General features: G+C 46.0%; 2 protein-coding genes across 9 annotated transcripts in view; both read left to right on the top strand.

Annotated features, from left to right (window-relative positions):
* LOC109899445 (dnaJ homolog subfamily C member 13) overlaps positions 1-12,861 on the top strand; it is a 48,996-nt gene extending 36,135 nt beyond the window's left edge. For 7 of the 8 annotated variants that reach the window (XM_031836077.1, XM_031836076.1, XM_031836073.1 and 4 more), the window contains 19 exons: positions 3,078-3,262; positions 3,571-3,645; positions 3,916-4,035; positions 4,214-4,597; positions 4,753-4,866; positions 5,025-5,141; positions 5,507-5,684; positions 5,954-6,045; positions 6,210-6,309; positions 6,409-6,483; positions 6,620-6,732; positions 6,961-7,130; positions 7,350-7,392; positions 7,566-7,739; positions 7,921-8,100; positions 8,399-8,539; positions 8,808-8,951; positions 10,049-10,148; positions 11,607-12,861. In XM_031836077.1, coding sequence (XP_031691937.1) covers positions 3,078-3,262; positions 3,571-3,645; positions 3,916-4,035; positions 4,214-4,597; positions 4,753-4,866; positions 5,025-5,141; positions 5,507-5,684; positions 5,954-6,045; positions 6,210-6,309; positions 6,409-6,483; positions 6,620-6,732; positions 6,961-7,130; positions 7,350-7,392; positions 7,566-7,739; positions 7,921-8,100; positions 8,399-8,539; positions 8,808-8,951; positions 10,049-10,148; positions 11,607-11,704 — 2,603 coding nt within the window. In that variant the 3' untranslated portion in view covers positions 11,705-12,861. Of the gene's footprint in view, positions 1-3,077; positions 3,263-3,570; positions 3,646-3,915; positions 4,036-4,213; positions 4,598-4,752; positions 4,867-5,024; positions 5,142-5,506; positions 5,685-5,953; positions 6,046-6,209; positions 6,310-6,408; positions 6,484-6,619; positions 6,733-6,960; positions 7,131-7,349; positions 7,393-7,565; positions 7,740-7,920; positions 8,101-8,398; positions 8,540-8,807; positions 8,952-10,048; positions 10,149-10,367; positions 10,477-11,606 lie in introns of all 8 variants that reach the window. The other variant, XR_004211734.1, reaches the window with a different exon arrangement.
* Positions 12,862-13,365: 504 nt separating this feature from the next.
* The window catches only part of topbp1 (DNA topoisomerase II binding protein 1), a 32,329-nt gene continuing 29,387 nt past the window's right edge, over positions 13,366-16,307 (top strand). Inside the window, exons 1-5 of the mRNA XM_020494691.2 lie at positions 13,366-13,627; positions 14,047-14,140; positions 14,293-14,427; positions 14,587-14,730; positions 15,403-15,584. Of these exons, the coding sequence (XP_020350280.1) occupies positions 14,054-14,140; positions 14,293-14,427; positions 14,587-14,730; positions 15,403-15,584 (548 nt within the window). The 5' untranslated portion in view covers positions 13,366-13,627; positions 14,047-14,053. The remainder of the gene's footprint in view (positions 13,628-14,046; positions 14,141-14,292; positions 14,428-14,586; positions 14,731-15,402; positions 15,585-16,307) is intronic.

The following is a 16,307-nucleotide window of genomic DNA, read 5'->3' as shown; positions in this document are numbered from 1 at the left end:
CAGACAAACTGAATTGGTCCACTCACACAGACAGCATCGTGAAGAAGGCGCAGCAGCGCCTCTTCAATCTCAGGAGGCTGAAGAAATTCGGCTTGTCACCAAAAGCACTCACAAACTTCTACAGATGCACAATCGAGAGCATCCTGGCGGGCTGTATCACCGCCTGGTACGGCAACTGCTCCGCCCTCAGCCGTAAGGCTCTCCAGAGGGTAGTGAGGTCTGCACAACGCATCACCGGGGGCAAACTACCTGCCCTCCAGGACACCTACACCACCCGATGTTACAGGAAGGCCATAAAGATCATCAAGGACATCAACAACCCGAGCCACTGCCTGTTCACCCCGCTATCATCCAGAAGGCGAGCTCAGTACAGGTGCATCAAAGCTGGGACCGAGAGACAGAAGCTGTTTTTCAGTCTCAAGGCCATCAGACTGTTAAACAGCCACCACTAACATTGAGTGGCTGCTGCCAACACACTGACACTGACTCAACTCCAGCCACTTTAATAATGGGAATTGACGGGAAATTATGTAAATATATCACTAGCCACTTTAAACAATGCTACCTTATATAATGTTACTTACCCTACATTATTCATCTCATATGCATATACTGTTCTCTATATCATCGACTGCATCCTTATGTAATACATGTATCACTAGCCACTTTAACTATGCCACTTTGTTTACAGACTCATCTCATATGTATATACTGTACTCGATACCATCTACTGTATCTTGCCTATGCTGCTCTGTACCATCACTCATTCATATATCCTTATGTACATATTCTTTATCCCCTTACACTGTGTATAAGACAGTAGTTTTGGAATTGTTAGGTAGATTACTTGTTGGTTATTACTGCATTGTCGGAACTAGAAGCACAAGCATTTCGCTACGCTCGCATTAACATCTGCTAACCATGTGTATGTGACAAATAAAATTTGATTTGAGGTATTGGAGTGGCCATCACAAAACCCTGACCTCAATTCTATAGAAAGTTTGTGGGCAGAACTGAAAAAGCGTGTGCGAGCAAGGAGGCCTACAAACCTGACTGTTACACCAGCTCTGTCAGGAGGAATGGGCCAAAATTCACCCACCTTACTGTGAGAAGCTTGTGGAAGGCTACCCTAAACATTTGACCGAAGTTAAACAATTTAAAGGCAATGCTACCAAATACTAATTGAGTGTATGTGAACTTCTGACCCACTGGGAATGTGATGAAAGAAATAAAAGCTGAAATGTCATTTTCTCTACCATTATTCTGACATTTCAAATTCTTAAAATAAAGTGGTGATCCTAACTGACCTAAGACAGATCATTTTTACTAGGATTAAATGTCAGGAATTGTGAAACTGGTGTGTGTGTGTGTGTATACATACACACACATATACATACATACATACATACATACACACACACACTGCTAAAAAAAATAAAGGGAACACTTAAACAACACAATGTAACTCCAAGTCAATCACACTTCTGTGAAATCAAACTGTCCACTTAGGAAGCAACACTGATTAACAATACATTTCACATGCTATTGTGCAAATGGAATAGACAACAGGTGGAAATTATAGGCAATTAGCAAGACACCCCCAATAAAGGAGTGGTTCTGCAGGTGGGGACCACAGACCACTTCTCAGTTACTATGCTTCCTGGCTGATGTTTTGGTCACTTTTGAATACTGGCGGGTGCTTTCACTCTAGTGGTACACACAAGTGGCTCAGTTAGTGCAGCTCATCCAGGATGGCACATCAATGCGAGCTGTGGCAAGGTTTGCTGTGTCTGTCAGCGTAGTGTACAGAGCATGGAGGCGCTACCAGGAGACAGGCCAGTACATCAGGAGACGTGGAGGAGGCTGTAGGAGGGCAACATCCCAGCAGCAGGACCGCTACCTCCGCCTTTGTGCAAGGAGGAGCAGGAGGAGCACTGCCAGAGCCCTGCAAAATGACCTCCAGCAGGCCACAAATGTGCATGTGTCTGCTCAAACGGTCAGAAACAGACTCCATGAGGGTGGTTACAGCCCAACACCGTGCAGGACGTTTGGCATTTGCCAGAGAACACCAAGGTTGGCAAATTCGCCACTGGCACCCTGTGCTCTTCACAGATGAAATCAGGTTCACACTGAGCACATGTGACAGACGTGACAGTCTGGAGACGCCGTGGAGAACGTTCTGCTGCCTGCAGCATCCTCCAGCCTGACGGTTTGGCGGTGGGTCAGTCATGGTGTGGGGTGGCATTTCTTTGGGGGGCGCAGAGCCCTCCATATGCTCGCCAGAGGTAGCCTGACTGCCATTAGGTACTGAGATGACATCCTCAGACCCCTTGTGAGACCATATGCTGGTGCGGTTGGCCCTGGGTTCCTCCTAATGCAAGACAATGCTAGACCTCATGTGGCTGGAGTGTGTCAGCAGTTCCTGCAAGAGGAAGGCATTGATGCTATGGACTGGCTCGCCCGTTCCCCAGAACTGAATCCAATTGAGCACATCTGGGACATCATGTCTCGCTCCATCCACTATCGCCATGTTGCACCACAGACTATCCAGGAGTTGGCGGATGCTTTAGTCCGGGTCTGGGAGGAGATCCCTCAGGAGACCATCCTCCACCTCATCAGGAGCATGCCCAGGTGTTGTAGGGAGGTCATACAGGCATGTGGAGGCCACACACACTACTGAGCCTCATTTGGACTTGTTTTAAGGACATTACATCAAAGTTGGATCAGCCTGTAGTGTGGTTTTCCACTTTCATTTTGAGTGTGACTCCAAATCAAGACCTCCATGGGTTGATAAATTTGATTTCCATTGATCATTTTGTTGTGATTTTGTTGTCAGCACATTCAACTATGTAAAGAATAAAGTATTTAATAAGAATATTTGATTCATTCAGATTCATTCAGATCTAGGATGTGTAAGCATATATATATATATATATCTACATTGGCTGGTTAGCTTAGCATCTGGGTCATTAGCCACCGCAGATCTCTTTGCTAGCTAACAGTAATGTTTACTTGTTGACACTTTTGCTACTTTCCAAGAGTAATATTAATGTAAACTGTTGTCCTCTTGTCAACAGAACTGGAACCCTACAAGTACGCCGGCTACCCCATGCTCATCAAGACCATCACCATGGAGACGGGTGATGAGCAGCTGTTCTCCAAGACATCCCCCCTGCTCCCGGCTGCAATCGAGCTGGCCTTCCACACGGTCAACTGCTCCGCCCTAAACGCTGAGGAACTACGCAGAGAAAGTGGCATCGAGGTAGAACTAACAACCCTACTGGCTATTCAGAGATCAGGATCATATTCATTAGGCACCAAACGGAAGCAAACAATAGTAAACGGACTGAAACCGGAAGGGATCTACTTAGAGTTGTCTAATAAGAAATGGTTATTTTAGTTTTTTAATTGAAAAATGTTTTGCTTCGTTTTGGAACTGATGAATACGACTCAGATACTATTGTTGCAACAATATTCACCTTTTCCTGATTGACATTCCTACATTCATACTTTCAATGTTTATAACATGATCTAAAAAAAGTATTTCTCCCCCCCCCCCTTTTCCGCCAGATTCTGTTGGACGCGCTGTCCCGGTGTGTCGCTGTTTTAACCGCTTCCAGCAAGTCTGATGACATGGCTGTTCAAGTAAGATCACCAGATCCACAGTGCAGAGCCGTGGTCACTTACGATTCCCCCACCAGGGACCGGTGTTCAATCCTAGTGCCTACCCTGTCTGAATAGTGTCAAATCGCCTTAATGATTGTGCATGTCGTGTATTCAAATATATATTTTAAGAATACAGCACATCCACAAACATCTGTCAGATTATTAGCACTGTATTCTGAGCCGTACATGTCTGGCTGGAAATGAGTGGTACAGTTCAGTGTTGAAAGGGGTTGTGTTGCCTGTGCCTAGGTGTGCGGCCAGGTGTGTAAGTGCTACAGTGTCGCGGCTCAGTTTGAGGAGTGCCGGGAAAAGATCATCGAGCTCCCCAACATCATCAGGGACCTCTGTCACGTGCTCTACTATGGGAAGGTGAGATCTCTACTTAATCATACAACAACAGCCTTGTATCTCTGGCTTTGTATACACCCTGATACCACTGTATCATCCAATGCAGAAAGGACGCACATTTATACTTAAAAAAAAAAAAAAAGTTTTTTATTGACCGCGTACCTTCAATTGAAAGCAATCTTCTCTTGTACACTCTCAGGGTCTCCCGCGGACAGCGGCGCTGGCCGTGCAGTGCGTCAGCTCCTTCGCCGTGGATTACTTCCTGCAGACGCACCTGTACCACGCCGGCGTGCTCTGGCACCTCCTGGTGCACCTGTTCAACTACGACTACACGCTGGAGGAGAGCGGCGTGGCCACCAGCCAGGACACCAACCAGCAGGAGGTGGCCAACAGCCTGGCCAAGCTTAGCCTAGTGGCCCTTAGCCGTCTGGGGGGCTACGCCCCACCCACCGGAGAGGGAGGTGTAGTGGAGACTAACGGGGTGGAGGGGCAACCCCCGGAGAACCCGACCATTCGTAAGAGCCTGGCAGCCATGCTCACACCCTATATTTCGAGGAGGTTAGGGTCGGCGGTACCGGCTGAGGTTAGTGATTATGGGAAAGTGTAAAAGGTAGATATGCAGATTAGACACATTAACACACTCATAGACCCACTAGTTTAAAACACTCTTGACGATATTACTCTGCTATGCCACTCTTCACCCACATTCACTCATGCTTCTGTTTCCATGTCTACCAGGTGTTGAAGCTGCTGAACAGTAACTCTGAGAACCCCTACCTTATCTGGAACAACGGGACCCGGGCCGAGCTGCTGGAGTTCCTGGAAGCCCAGCAGGAAGCCAACATCAGGAGGGTGAGCAGACGAGAGCACATGAACTGGCTCTATCATATGTTTCAGCATGGATGTCTGTTGTCGCTGGTCATTAGGCACCGTACAAAACAAAATGGACTGTGTATTATTAGGCATCCTGTGTTAGTATAGTCATGTGTGTCTCTCTCTCTCTGTCCTAGGGGGAGAACGATAAGAGCTTTGGCTCAGAGTTTGTGTTCAGCGACCACGGTAAAGAGCTGATCGTGGGTGAGATCTTTGTCAGGGTCTACAATGAGCAGCCTACCTATCCTCTGGAGGTGAGCTCCGACACTCGGCGTAGCGTTTGACCTTGCATCATACTCCTCCATGTTACTGTCAACCACTCTTCAAGAAAATCTATACTAACAACATTGTAGCCATTGTCATGTCATAGTCCTGTCATTAAGTAGCACTGAGTCACGGTAAATCCATTTGCTTCACGCAGCTCACAGTAATATCTGAAAACCTGCAGGTAATTATGTGGTAATACCTAGGTATTTAGCTACAATAATATCATTAAATAGAACGCTAGTAATTTGATGTATTTCTAGGCTATATCCATCCATAGTATTAGTTCGTAACGCCAGATAAAAGGTGTTATAAGCTTTTATTATAAGCCTATAACCATGTCTCCATGGTCCAGTACCCCAAGGCGTTTGCAGCCAGCCTGCTGGACTACGTGGGCTCCCAGGCCCAGTACCTCACCACCCTGCTGGCCATGTCCCAGAGCAACAAGGTGGAGTCCCAGCAGCACGCCGAGAGGCTCCGCTGGGCCGAGATGGCCCTGGAGGCCCTCCGCAACGTCATCAAGAACAACCCAGGTACACAGCAACCTACTTCTGTGATATCTACAGTCACTCTTACTACTACTGCAGTCAAAACTGCTACTACCACTTCTTCCACTACCAGGAAATGGACTTTGTGTGATTGCCGAAGCAAGCAGACGCATTTAGCTTTAGGAGCGTTAAGAAATGCCCCTCCTACTTTTGTTTTGTACCGTCTCCGTTGCCTTTTCTCCTCAGCTGAACAAACTGAAAGAGTGCTCATTGGTCTTTTACGGTCTGCTGACTTGGCTCTTTGTGACCCCCAGGTTCGGAGACTGAGTGCATCGGCCATTTCAAGCTGCTGTTCTCCTTGTTACGGGTTCACGGGGCTGGGAAGGTACAGCAGCTAGCTCTGGAGGTAAAACACAACTAGAATATTTATTTTATTTCATTATTGACAGAATTTGTTATAGAACACTTGTGTGATATCTTTTTTTTTAAATCAACCAATCAATCAGCCCACATGCATGCACTGTATATTTAAATCCGCGACCTGAGACCTGTTTTTGTGTCCTCCATAAGGTTGTGAACACGGTCACCTCCAACCAGGACTGTGTGGCTAACATCGCTGAGTCCCTGGTGCTGTCCAACCTACTGGTGCTACTGCACTCTCTGCCCTCCAGTAAGACCACTGAACACCTACTGCATCTACTAGTCTGTTCTACTAGCTATATACACTTTATTCAGAAACCCCCTGTCTGATTTTCTGCATCCCTTTCAGGCCGGCAGCTTGTACTGGAAACTTTATACGCCTTGACCTCCAACACCAAGATAGTCAAAGAAGCTATGACTAAGGGTCGGTATTATACCAAATTGTTGTTTGTTCTTGAATATACAGTATTATATTCTGTTGTGTATATGGGCTTATGTCAATGTCTGTTGCCATGGGTAACCTTCCCACTTACTCTCCCTCTCTCCCCTCTCTCCTCCAGGTGCGTTGATCTACCTGCTGGACCTCTTCTGTAACTCCACCCACCCCCAGGTGCGCTCCCAGACGGCCGAGCTCTTCTCCAAAATGACCTCTGACAAGCTGGTGGGGCCCAAGGTGAGGCAGTATCTCTGTGTGGAGGATCATAGGGAGAGACCTTAACACTCTGTAGAGACTACTTTAATACTGTGCCCCAAATGGCACCTTATTCCCAATTTAGGGAATAGGGAAAAGTAGTGCACTAAATAGGAACGAGGGTGCCATTTTGGAAGTTTTTCTCCCTCACTCATTCTCTGTCCCACCTCTTCTGTCCTTCTCTCTCTCTACCTCATCCCTCCCTCTCAGGTGCGGCTGACTCTGATGCGTTTCCTGCCGGGTGTGTTCATGGACGCCATGCGGGACAACGCGGAGGCGGCAGTGCACATCTTCGAGGGGACGCACGAGAACCCCGAGCTCATCTGGAACGACGGCTCCCGGGAGACTGTCTCCACCACCGTCCGTGAGATGATGCTCGAGTACGCAACCACTTTTTTTTCACACTCTGTCACTCACCCACCCACCCCTGTGGCTTTGTGGTCGTTAGGCCCCAAATTGTTAAACTGTCCGTGGCCTTGTAAAGTGTTGACATAATGACAGCACAACAGTTAGCTGTGAAATGATGAAATACACCATTTATATGCTATATATTTGATTTGTGTCTTTTGTACGAAATATTCCTCCCGTGTCCTCTGCAGGCACTTCAAACAGCAAAAGGATAATCCTGATGTCAACTGGAGAGTAAGTGTATCCACATTCAATCTAATGCTGTTCTGTATGTTGTGGATTTCATTGTAGGCCGACAGTGAACGGGGATGAATGCTGAAGCAACAAAATAATCACATGGGACGCCCATTGTACTAATGTTTATGATATACGGCGTGTTAATGGTATGCTGTTGACTGTATGCGCAGCTGCCAGAGGAGTTCACGGTGGCGTATGGGGCGGGGCAGGGTGAGCTGGCGGTGGGCGGAGTCTTCCTGCGTATCTTCATCGCTCAGCCAGGCTGGGTGCTGCGCAAACCCAGGGAGTTCCTTGTGTCCCTCCTGGAGACCCTTACTGAGCTGTACGAGAAAAACAACCCCAATGTGAGTACACTCACGTGTTCATCTCCTTGCGCCTGTGAGTTTATCTCACTGAGTGAATTAAAGCACATTTCGTACACACACAAACACTTCCTGTAACTGAGCAGAAAAAATTGTCATCTCATAGAATACCCTGTATTTCCATTTTGGTTTGATTTAACCTTTCGCTGCACGTTTCCAACAGGGTGAGGCCCTGGAGACGGTTACCACGGCAGCAGTGTGTTTGTTCAGCACACAGACCCAGCTGTGTGACCAGGTCCCTCCCCTGGGCCACCTGCCTCGCATCCTGTCTGCACTGACCCACAAGAACAACGCCGTGCCCAAGAGCTCCATCCGCCTCATCCACGTGCTGTCGGACAATGAGGTGCGTTCACAGTCTAGGGCTACAACAAACCTAAATTCATGATATATAATGGGCAAGATAAACGGACTACTATAAGGTAGTTTAGCAAGCTGTAATTGGCGAATGTACTGATGTAGTGGTATAACTACAACCAAGCCAACTTAAACTACATACTGAGTCTACAATAGTCCTGTTTGAATGTAAGGAGGTCAACGATCTTCCCAGGAACACTAAATCTGTGTTATATTTATTTCTGTCTCACGTGGAAATATATTCAAGTCTAATGCCATGTTTCTGTATGTGTGGTGTGTGTGTGCAGCAATGTGTGCGCTCCATGGCCTCTCTGGAGACCATCGGTCCTCTGATGAGCGGGATGAAGATGAGGGCAGACATGGCAGGACTGGCCTGCGAGGCGCTCAACCGCATGTTCCAGAGAGAGCAGACTGACCTGGTGGCTCAGGTACCTCGTCTCTATTATGGCTACATATCAAATGGCACCCGATTCCCTGTGTAGTGCATTACTTTTCACCAGGGCCCATAGTAGTGCGTTATAGGGAATAGAGCCATTTGGGATGCATCCCATCGCTCTGATATAAAGTTTATTTTTCTCACATCCTTTTCTTACTGTTAATTCTTTTATCAAAAGACATGGTGTTCTGTCCTTTTCATACGTGTTGTTATTCCATGTCATTTTAGTGTTTTAATGTGTTTTGTACGTGCACACACAGGCCCTACGAGTGGATTTGGTGCCGTACCTTCTGCGGCTACTGGAAGGGATCGGGCTGGAGACCTTAGACAACCCCTCGGCCACCAAGGCTCAGATCGTCAAGGCTCTCAAGTCCATGACACGCAGTCTGCAGTATGGCGAACAGGTGAGGCACCCCTGGCTATATGTCAAATCAACATATCGTCCAACATGTCAACAGGGCTCCAGATGATTATTTTTCCCTGGTGACAATGGTGCCACTACCTTTTACAGTTGGTGGCACCAGCCCATGATTTGGTCGCAACCTATTTATTTTTATTTTTTTGCAGCATCACGCAATAGAAAAATGATGTAACCATCTTATCAAGTCATTCACCATGCTATACAAAGAGGTGTAATAGATTACTGAGACGGTATTCATCTTTAGGATGTTCATGCAGGGAATGCATGATTTAAATATATTTTGTTGTGCAACCCAATCCAGGGATTGTCATGAATTTTGGGTTGGCACTTAGGCTATTGTATTTAATTGTTAAAATAGGGCTCCAGAATTGTCAGAATTATGTTTTGTTCAATAGAGATGAATTTGACTACGTCTTTGTGCACAAAATATCACAGGCACATTTATTTGGCGCGGAGTCACCACCTGAGCAAGTGGAAACTCAAAACACGTGAGCTAGGTCACTAACTGGAAACGTAATACCCGCTGCTGGTAGCCATGTATTAATCTAACAGTAAATACAGTGTCCTGGGGGAAATACCGTGCAGTTGTAGCCTAGGTTACTACCCAATGACGCTTACATTCGCAATGGCTCGTTCATCACAGCGGCAGGCCCCAGCGAACCAGAGACACGGGAGATACTTTTATCACAGGAATCTTGAGGGTAATGCACATAGTTTTTAAACAAGTCACGGTTTTAGTAGTGTGAAGACGAAAAAAATAGGACGTTTTGGAGTGAGGGGAGCATGTAGAATGTGCAGCTCGCATCGATGCGACCAATTAAAAAAAAAAATGCGATTAAATTGTTGCAATCTGAAGCCCTGTATTAACAACCTGCAGTCTACTGAGACAGAGCACAGCTGTTTGATGTATTTTAGCTTGTAGTTGAAATGTATATGTTGTGTGTGAGATGAATTGTGTACAGTGTTTGTATACATCAGTACTGTGTCTAAGAGACTTTTCTCCGTAGGACATTCAAGTTGATCTTATCCTATCCACTGTGGTATTGTACACGTGTCAGTCTGAGTGGTACTGTGTTGCAGGTGAATGAAATCTTGGCTCGGTCCACTGTGTGGAGTGCCTTCAAAGACCAGAAACATGACCTATTCATCTCCGAGTCCCAGACCGCAGGGTACCTCACAGGTAGGAATGGATTCTGCACACATTATGTTATGCGCTACAAAGATGGTAAGTTTAGAGGGGGCATTCTACGGGCTCAATCTGAATCCTTCGTTCTTCTATGCTTCCCTTGGGGCATTTTGTGGGCACTGCGTCTTCACTTTGTGCTTAGTACCCTCCCTCCTTTTCCTCTCTTCCTCCTTTCCTTCCCTTTCTCCTCTTCCTCCACATTTCCTTCTTCAGGTGTTTCCACTCCCTCTCTCATGGCGGCCAGCAGCCCCCTGCGGAGTGGGCTGTAGTTTCCTGTGCAGGTCCCTCCCAGCGCGCCTCCTCTCTCTTTGCTCTGACGCAGGTAGACTTTATCCTTGCTCCCATGCCACTCTCCATCTCCACTCTTTGACATGGCACCCTCCATCTTTTTATTATTTATATATTTTTTACCCCCTTTTTCTTCCCAATTTCGTGGTATCCAATTGGTAGTTAGTCCCATCGCTGCAACTCCCGTACGGACTCGGGAGAGGTGAAGGTCGAGAGCCGTGCGTCCTGCGAAACACAACCCAACCAAGCCGCACTGCTTCTTGACACAATGCCCACTTAACCTGGAAGCCAGCCTCACCAATGTCACCGTACACCTGCCGACCGTGTCAGCGTATACTGCGCCTGGCCCGCCACAGGAGTCGCTAGTGCGCGATGGGACAAGGACATCCCTGCCGGCCAAATCCTCCCCTAACCCGGACGATGCTGGGCCAATTGGTTGCCGCCCCATGGGTCTCCCGGCTGCGACAGAGCATGGACTCAAACCTAGAATCTCTAGTGGCACAGCTATCACTGCAATGCAGTACCTTAGACCACTGCGCCACTCGGGAGGCTCCATCACACTCCATCTTGTACCGTTTTTCAATTTCCACTTTTCCCCATCTCCAGACATGGATTGGAAGAACACTATACGGATGAAGTCCCTGTAGCACATATCAATGGGTGAATCCTCTGAACTACTAATGGGCCAGCCCTGCCCTTGAGAAACCAACAGTGTCCCTAACAAAGTAAAGTGGCAATATGCTCGTGGAGGCTCTGTAGCAATAGTTCATATACTCGTTCATATACCTCCATGCCATCTCTAGCACCACCTCCCCATACAACCAACCCTGTAGCATAATCACACGATGTTGTACTTGCATCAGTTGTGACTTTCACTTGCATCACATCATGCCTCCTCAGTCACCCAGTTTGAACATTCGCAGTGGCCTTTAGTATGTCTTGCGTGGTGAAATTCTGGCAACTTTCCAAAAAATTATGCGGTTCAGGTTTTAGGATTGCAGATTTCCTGTTTATTCCCTCCTGATTCTAGGAGTCTTCCAACCTGGATTTCTGAAACAATTGGGAATTTTTGGAGAGTTACTGGAATTTTGCCACCCTAAGTATGTCTCTCTCTTAACTCATCTGCTCTCTCTCGCTGTCTTTCTGCCTCTGTGGTTCCTGCAGGTCCAGGTGTAGCAGGCTACCTTACAGCAGGGACCGGCTCCACAGTGCTGCCCAGCGTTCCGCCTCCTGTGGACAATGACATTGGAGACTCAGGCTGATTTGACTGACTGACAGACAGAGGGAGAGAAGTGCTCAGGCATCCAGACTACCCTGTGGCTCACAGGCTGCAGCTCAGAGAGACTGCTCAGCTCTCTGGAGGGAGAAAGAGAGGGAGGGAGGAAAGGGGACATCACAGACTGTCTCCAAAATGTCTGCCCTCAAACCCTTAAAATGTCGCTCTCCTTCCCCGCCTCCAAACAGCACTCGTTGTAAACCTTTGTTTGATTGTTTTAAAGCAAATGATAACACTTGTCATCGAGTCAACCTTTTTTTCTTCCTGTTTTTCCGCTTCTTTGTTTTTTCCAATGACACAAATAGTTTACTTTTGTATGAATATATTTTTTAATCTCAACATGTTTTTGTGGTGGGGATAGACGAACAGAAGAAAATTTGGACCTACCTCCCTCCATTCTCTTCTCCTTCCTCTCTCCATCATGCCCGGTCTCACTGCTCTGCCTGGCAGCACATACCCTCACAGATCACAGCCACGAGTCCTGAAGGAGGGGTACCTTATGTGTATCCGGCCTAAACATGTGATCACTGGACAAAGATGAACTTAATCTCCTCCGCTCACCTGTTTACAGGACCAGTCAAACCTTTCCTAATTTTATAATGTATGTTTTAGTGTGGTATGGTTGAAAGATGTTGAAAAATGTTGTAAGGAGGAACTCACAGAACTGTGGTGTATTAGTGCTCTGGACCCCCCCCCCCCCCTTATAGGGAACAGTGCTTTGAGACAGGGCAAGACTAGACGTCAGCATCCGTCTGCCCCTTTTTGAAGTGGTCACAGGTGCGTTCGTTGTCTCCTTTCTGTATTACCCCAATCACGATGATCCTGCGCCATACTTTGCTCTGCTCACTCTTTGACGTTTGACCTTTCTTCCACCACCACAAATCTTTTTGTTCTTTTCCTTCCCCAGAATGCGAAAAGCACTCTAATATTTATAGGTAAATAACGGTCTTTACCAATTCAAATGAGCTTCTGCTAAGACATGAGGAATGATACTGACTCTGATTATAAATATATGTGAAAGACTAGTGCAATTGTGAAATGTTCAATGTAATATGACAAACTTTCTATATTGAATGTACATTTTAAAAGAATCAGTCGCACTTGTAAATACAATTTTAGGAAATAAAAAGGGAATCCAGTGTTCTTCATAATGTGTGTTTCTATTGTCAGTACTAATGAGAAGAATGGATGACTATATAAAGTATAGTCAGATAAGAGAAATGTTTAACTTTATGCCAAAATGGGGCATATAGCAACACTACATACAATGACAGAACAAGCACACTCTTGTGCCATAATGGTACAGAATCTTGAGCTGCAGTACACACACTAACAATACAATACATCTAATCACAATTTACAACTCATACATATTTTAAGTAGACTGGGCTTCAGATTTGACATTTTATGCAATCTTAATGGTGTGCCATTGGTGGCATGCTGAATCAGTTACACAGCTGGCAGCAGCAAGGGTAAGTGGAAATCGTGTTGAATTCGTTTATTTATACGCCTGCCAGCAGAGGGCGCACGTTCAAGTTCACCTCATTTTCTTAGGAGCCCCACAACCTCACTTCCGTCTGCATCTGATTACGATTTCCGCGCGCGAATAGCAACGCCTACAAGATGTTTGAACGATTTTTTGTATTTGTTGTACACAAGTGATCGAGACATTTGACGATGGCGATAGTTCAGATTTAAATATTTTATTTTGATGGTCTTCAAGCTCTGTGAATGACGTTCCAATTCGAGCAGGCATCCAGTCGTCTTCATTTGGGGCTCGTGCACCAGTGATTTTGGCCCCTTGCGAGCTCGACTTTTAAACCTGTTAATGTTGCTTGCTACTTCTAGATAATTTAACAAACCTAGTTATTTCCTAAAGTAAAAAATATTATATTGGCGGTCCAATAAGGTAAGAACATTGGTGAACCAGGGCCCGGTTTCCCAAAAACAGCTTAAGGCATAAGTTCATTGTTTGAACCATAGGATCCTAGCTATGGTTCTTGAAGGTATTTGCCTTTTTAAACCGGGTCCTGAACTCATCCCACGTCCCAGACGTTGAGGACACACACTCCGCACAGAAAGTGACTGCCTTGCAATAATTATTTGTCAGCTAATGTTAGCTAGCTAACGTTTAAATATGTAGATGACGCTATAGTCATTACTGACACTGGCAGTAAAATAAGCTAACGTTAGCTGGTTAATAATGTCACCACTCATGTCATCGAGCAACTAGCTAGCTATGTTCCCTGTAGTTAGCTAACGTATGTCATAAATTAAAGAGCCGGTGTTAGCCATATGACGGGTTAATGCACTTCTGTCACATGGCAGGTTGACCATGTCGAAAGGAGAGCGAGATGGCTTCGTTGTGAAGTTTGTAGAAGTCAATGGACGAAAGACAGACCTTGCTGTCAAGGCCTATGAGGTGAGTACAACTTTGATTACGATACCAGTGCCACTACTGTAGTGTCCATGAACAGCCACTAACATTTGATATTAAAATAGTAATACTTTTGGTTTCTGTTATTGAAGTGTTGGTTATTGAAATTACTCATCTTTCTATTCCTTCTGAAACAGGCCATAATGGCGCTCCAGTCAGAGAGTTATTTGAAGAACATTGATGAGGAGACTGCATTACAGATGGAACGTAATGACAAGTCTCTCTTTGTCTTCAGTACCTTTTCCACTCCAGCCTTCCACCACTGCACAAAGGTCTGTCTCAAGACGCACACATTCCCAAACCTGGCTTCTACCTACTTATCCTCACAAGTCACAACATGTTAAGAACACTGTCAGCATTCAGCAATGTAGTGTACTGAAAAATTGTCAGTAGTGTAAAACTTTGTGACCCTCCCTTTGTCTCTGTGAAAGCTGGGCTGTCGAGTGGTGAGTCCACTAGTGGTGCTCTTCTGCCTCCAGCAGCAGCGCTGTGTTCCCAAAGCAGAGCAGCCTGTCTACAACATGGCCATGGCTGATGTTACCATCTCCTGCACCAGTCTGGACAAGGAGGCTAGGGTAAATCCATTGCTTTCCACTCTACTCTACTCTGCTTGACTTGTCAACAATGATGACAAGTGTTTTTCATGCCAATTATGTAATACATCCACATAAACATTCTTACAGGGGAGCTCTCGAAAATAGAACCGCCTCCCGAGTGGTGCAAGGTACTGCAGTGCTGGCTGTGCCACTAGAGAGTCAGGGCTCGAGTCCAGGCTCTGTCACAGACAGCCGCTACTGGGAGACCCATGGGGCGGCGCACAATTGGCCCAGCATCGTCCGGGTTTGGCAGGGCGCAGTATACGCTGACACGGTCGGCAGGTGTTTCCTCCGACACATTGGTGCGGCTGCCTTCTGGGTTAAGTGGGCATTGTGTCAAACAGTGCGGCTTGGTTGGGTTGTGTTTCGGAGGACGCACGGCTCTCGACCTTCGCCTCTCCCGAGTCCGTACGGGTGTTGCAGCGATGAGACAAGACTGGAACTACCAATTAGATACCCCTAAATTGGGGGAAAAAATGGGGTGAAAATAGAAACAAAGTGTAATTTTACCCTGAGCAGTGCGTGCCTCTTGCGGAGCTGTGCTGCTTAGGTCCAGGTTACATTGAAATGAATGGGAGCATCTCATGCCCGGAAATGTTTTGCATCCAATGTATTAGGTCTGTTAGTGACTGTCTGTCTCTGTACCTCCAGGCTGACGTGATGGATCTGGTACAGCTGATGGGAGGGCGGGTCTATCGGGACCTTAACGTGTCTGTCACTCACCTAGTTGCCGGGGAGGTGGGGAGCAAGAAGTACCTGGTGGCCGCCAGCATGGGGAAGCCCATCTTGCTGCCCGCCTGGGTCAAAACCTGCTGGGAGAAATCACAGGACAGGTAATATGGATTTTTATGCCTTTCTCATTTTGCCAGAGACATTAATGAAAGCTATGTCTAATCAACCAACGGTGTAGCAAGTATGTTAAAAGTGTACACCTAGTTTCAAATTGTATTAGTCATATGTACGGGACACACATGCTATACACGTCCAACAAAATGCTTACCTGCAGGTTCCTTCTCGATAATGCAACAACGATAAGAAACAATAAAATATAAGAATACTAACAAGTAAATGGCTCAGTAAAATACAATGAACAAACATATAAACTCAACATGTAAACTGTTGGTCCCATGTTTCATGGGCTGAAATAAAAGATCTCAGAAATTTTCCATACAGACAAAAAGCTTATTTTTTTGGTACATTTTGTGCACAAATTAGTTTACATCCCTGTTAGTGACCATTTCTCGTTTGCCAAGATAATCCATCCACCTGACAAGCAAGAAGCTGATTAAACAGCATGATCATTGTGCTGGGGACAATAAAAGGCCACTCTAAAATGTGCCATTTTGTCACACAGCACCATGCCACAGATGTCTCAAGTAGAGGTTGACAGATTATGATTTTTCAACGCCGATACCGATTATTGGAGGACCAAAAAAAGCCAATACCGATTAATCGGCCGATTTATTTATTATTTGTAATAATGACAATTACAACAATACTGAATAAACACTTAACTTAATATAATACATTAGTAAAAATTGATTTAGCCTCAAATA

This window comes from Oncorhynchus kisutch, linkage group LG11 (genome assembly GCF_002021735.2).
Source record: "Oncorhynchus kisutch isolate 150728-3 linkage group LG11, Okis_V2, whole genome shotgun sequence".
In the NCBI taxonomy this organism is placed as follows: domain Eukaryota; kingdom Metazoa; phylum Chordata; class Actinopteri; order Salmoniformes; family Salmonidae; genus Oncorhynchus; species Oncorhynchus kisutch.
This window is presented reverse-complemented; position numbering and strand designations above follow the sequence as displayed.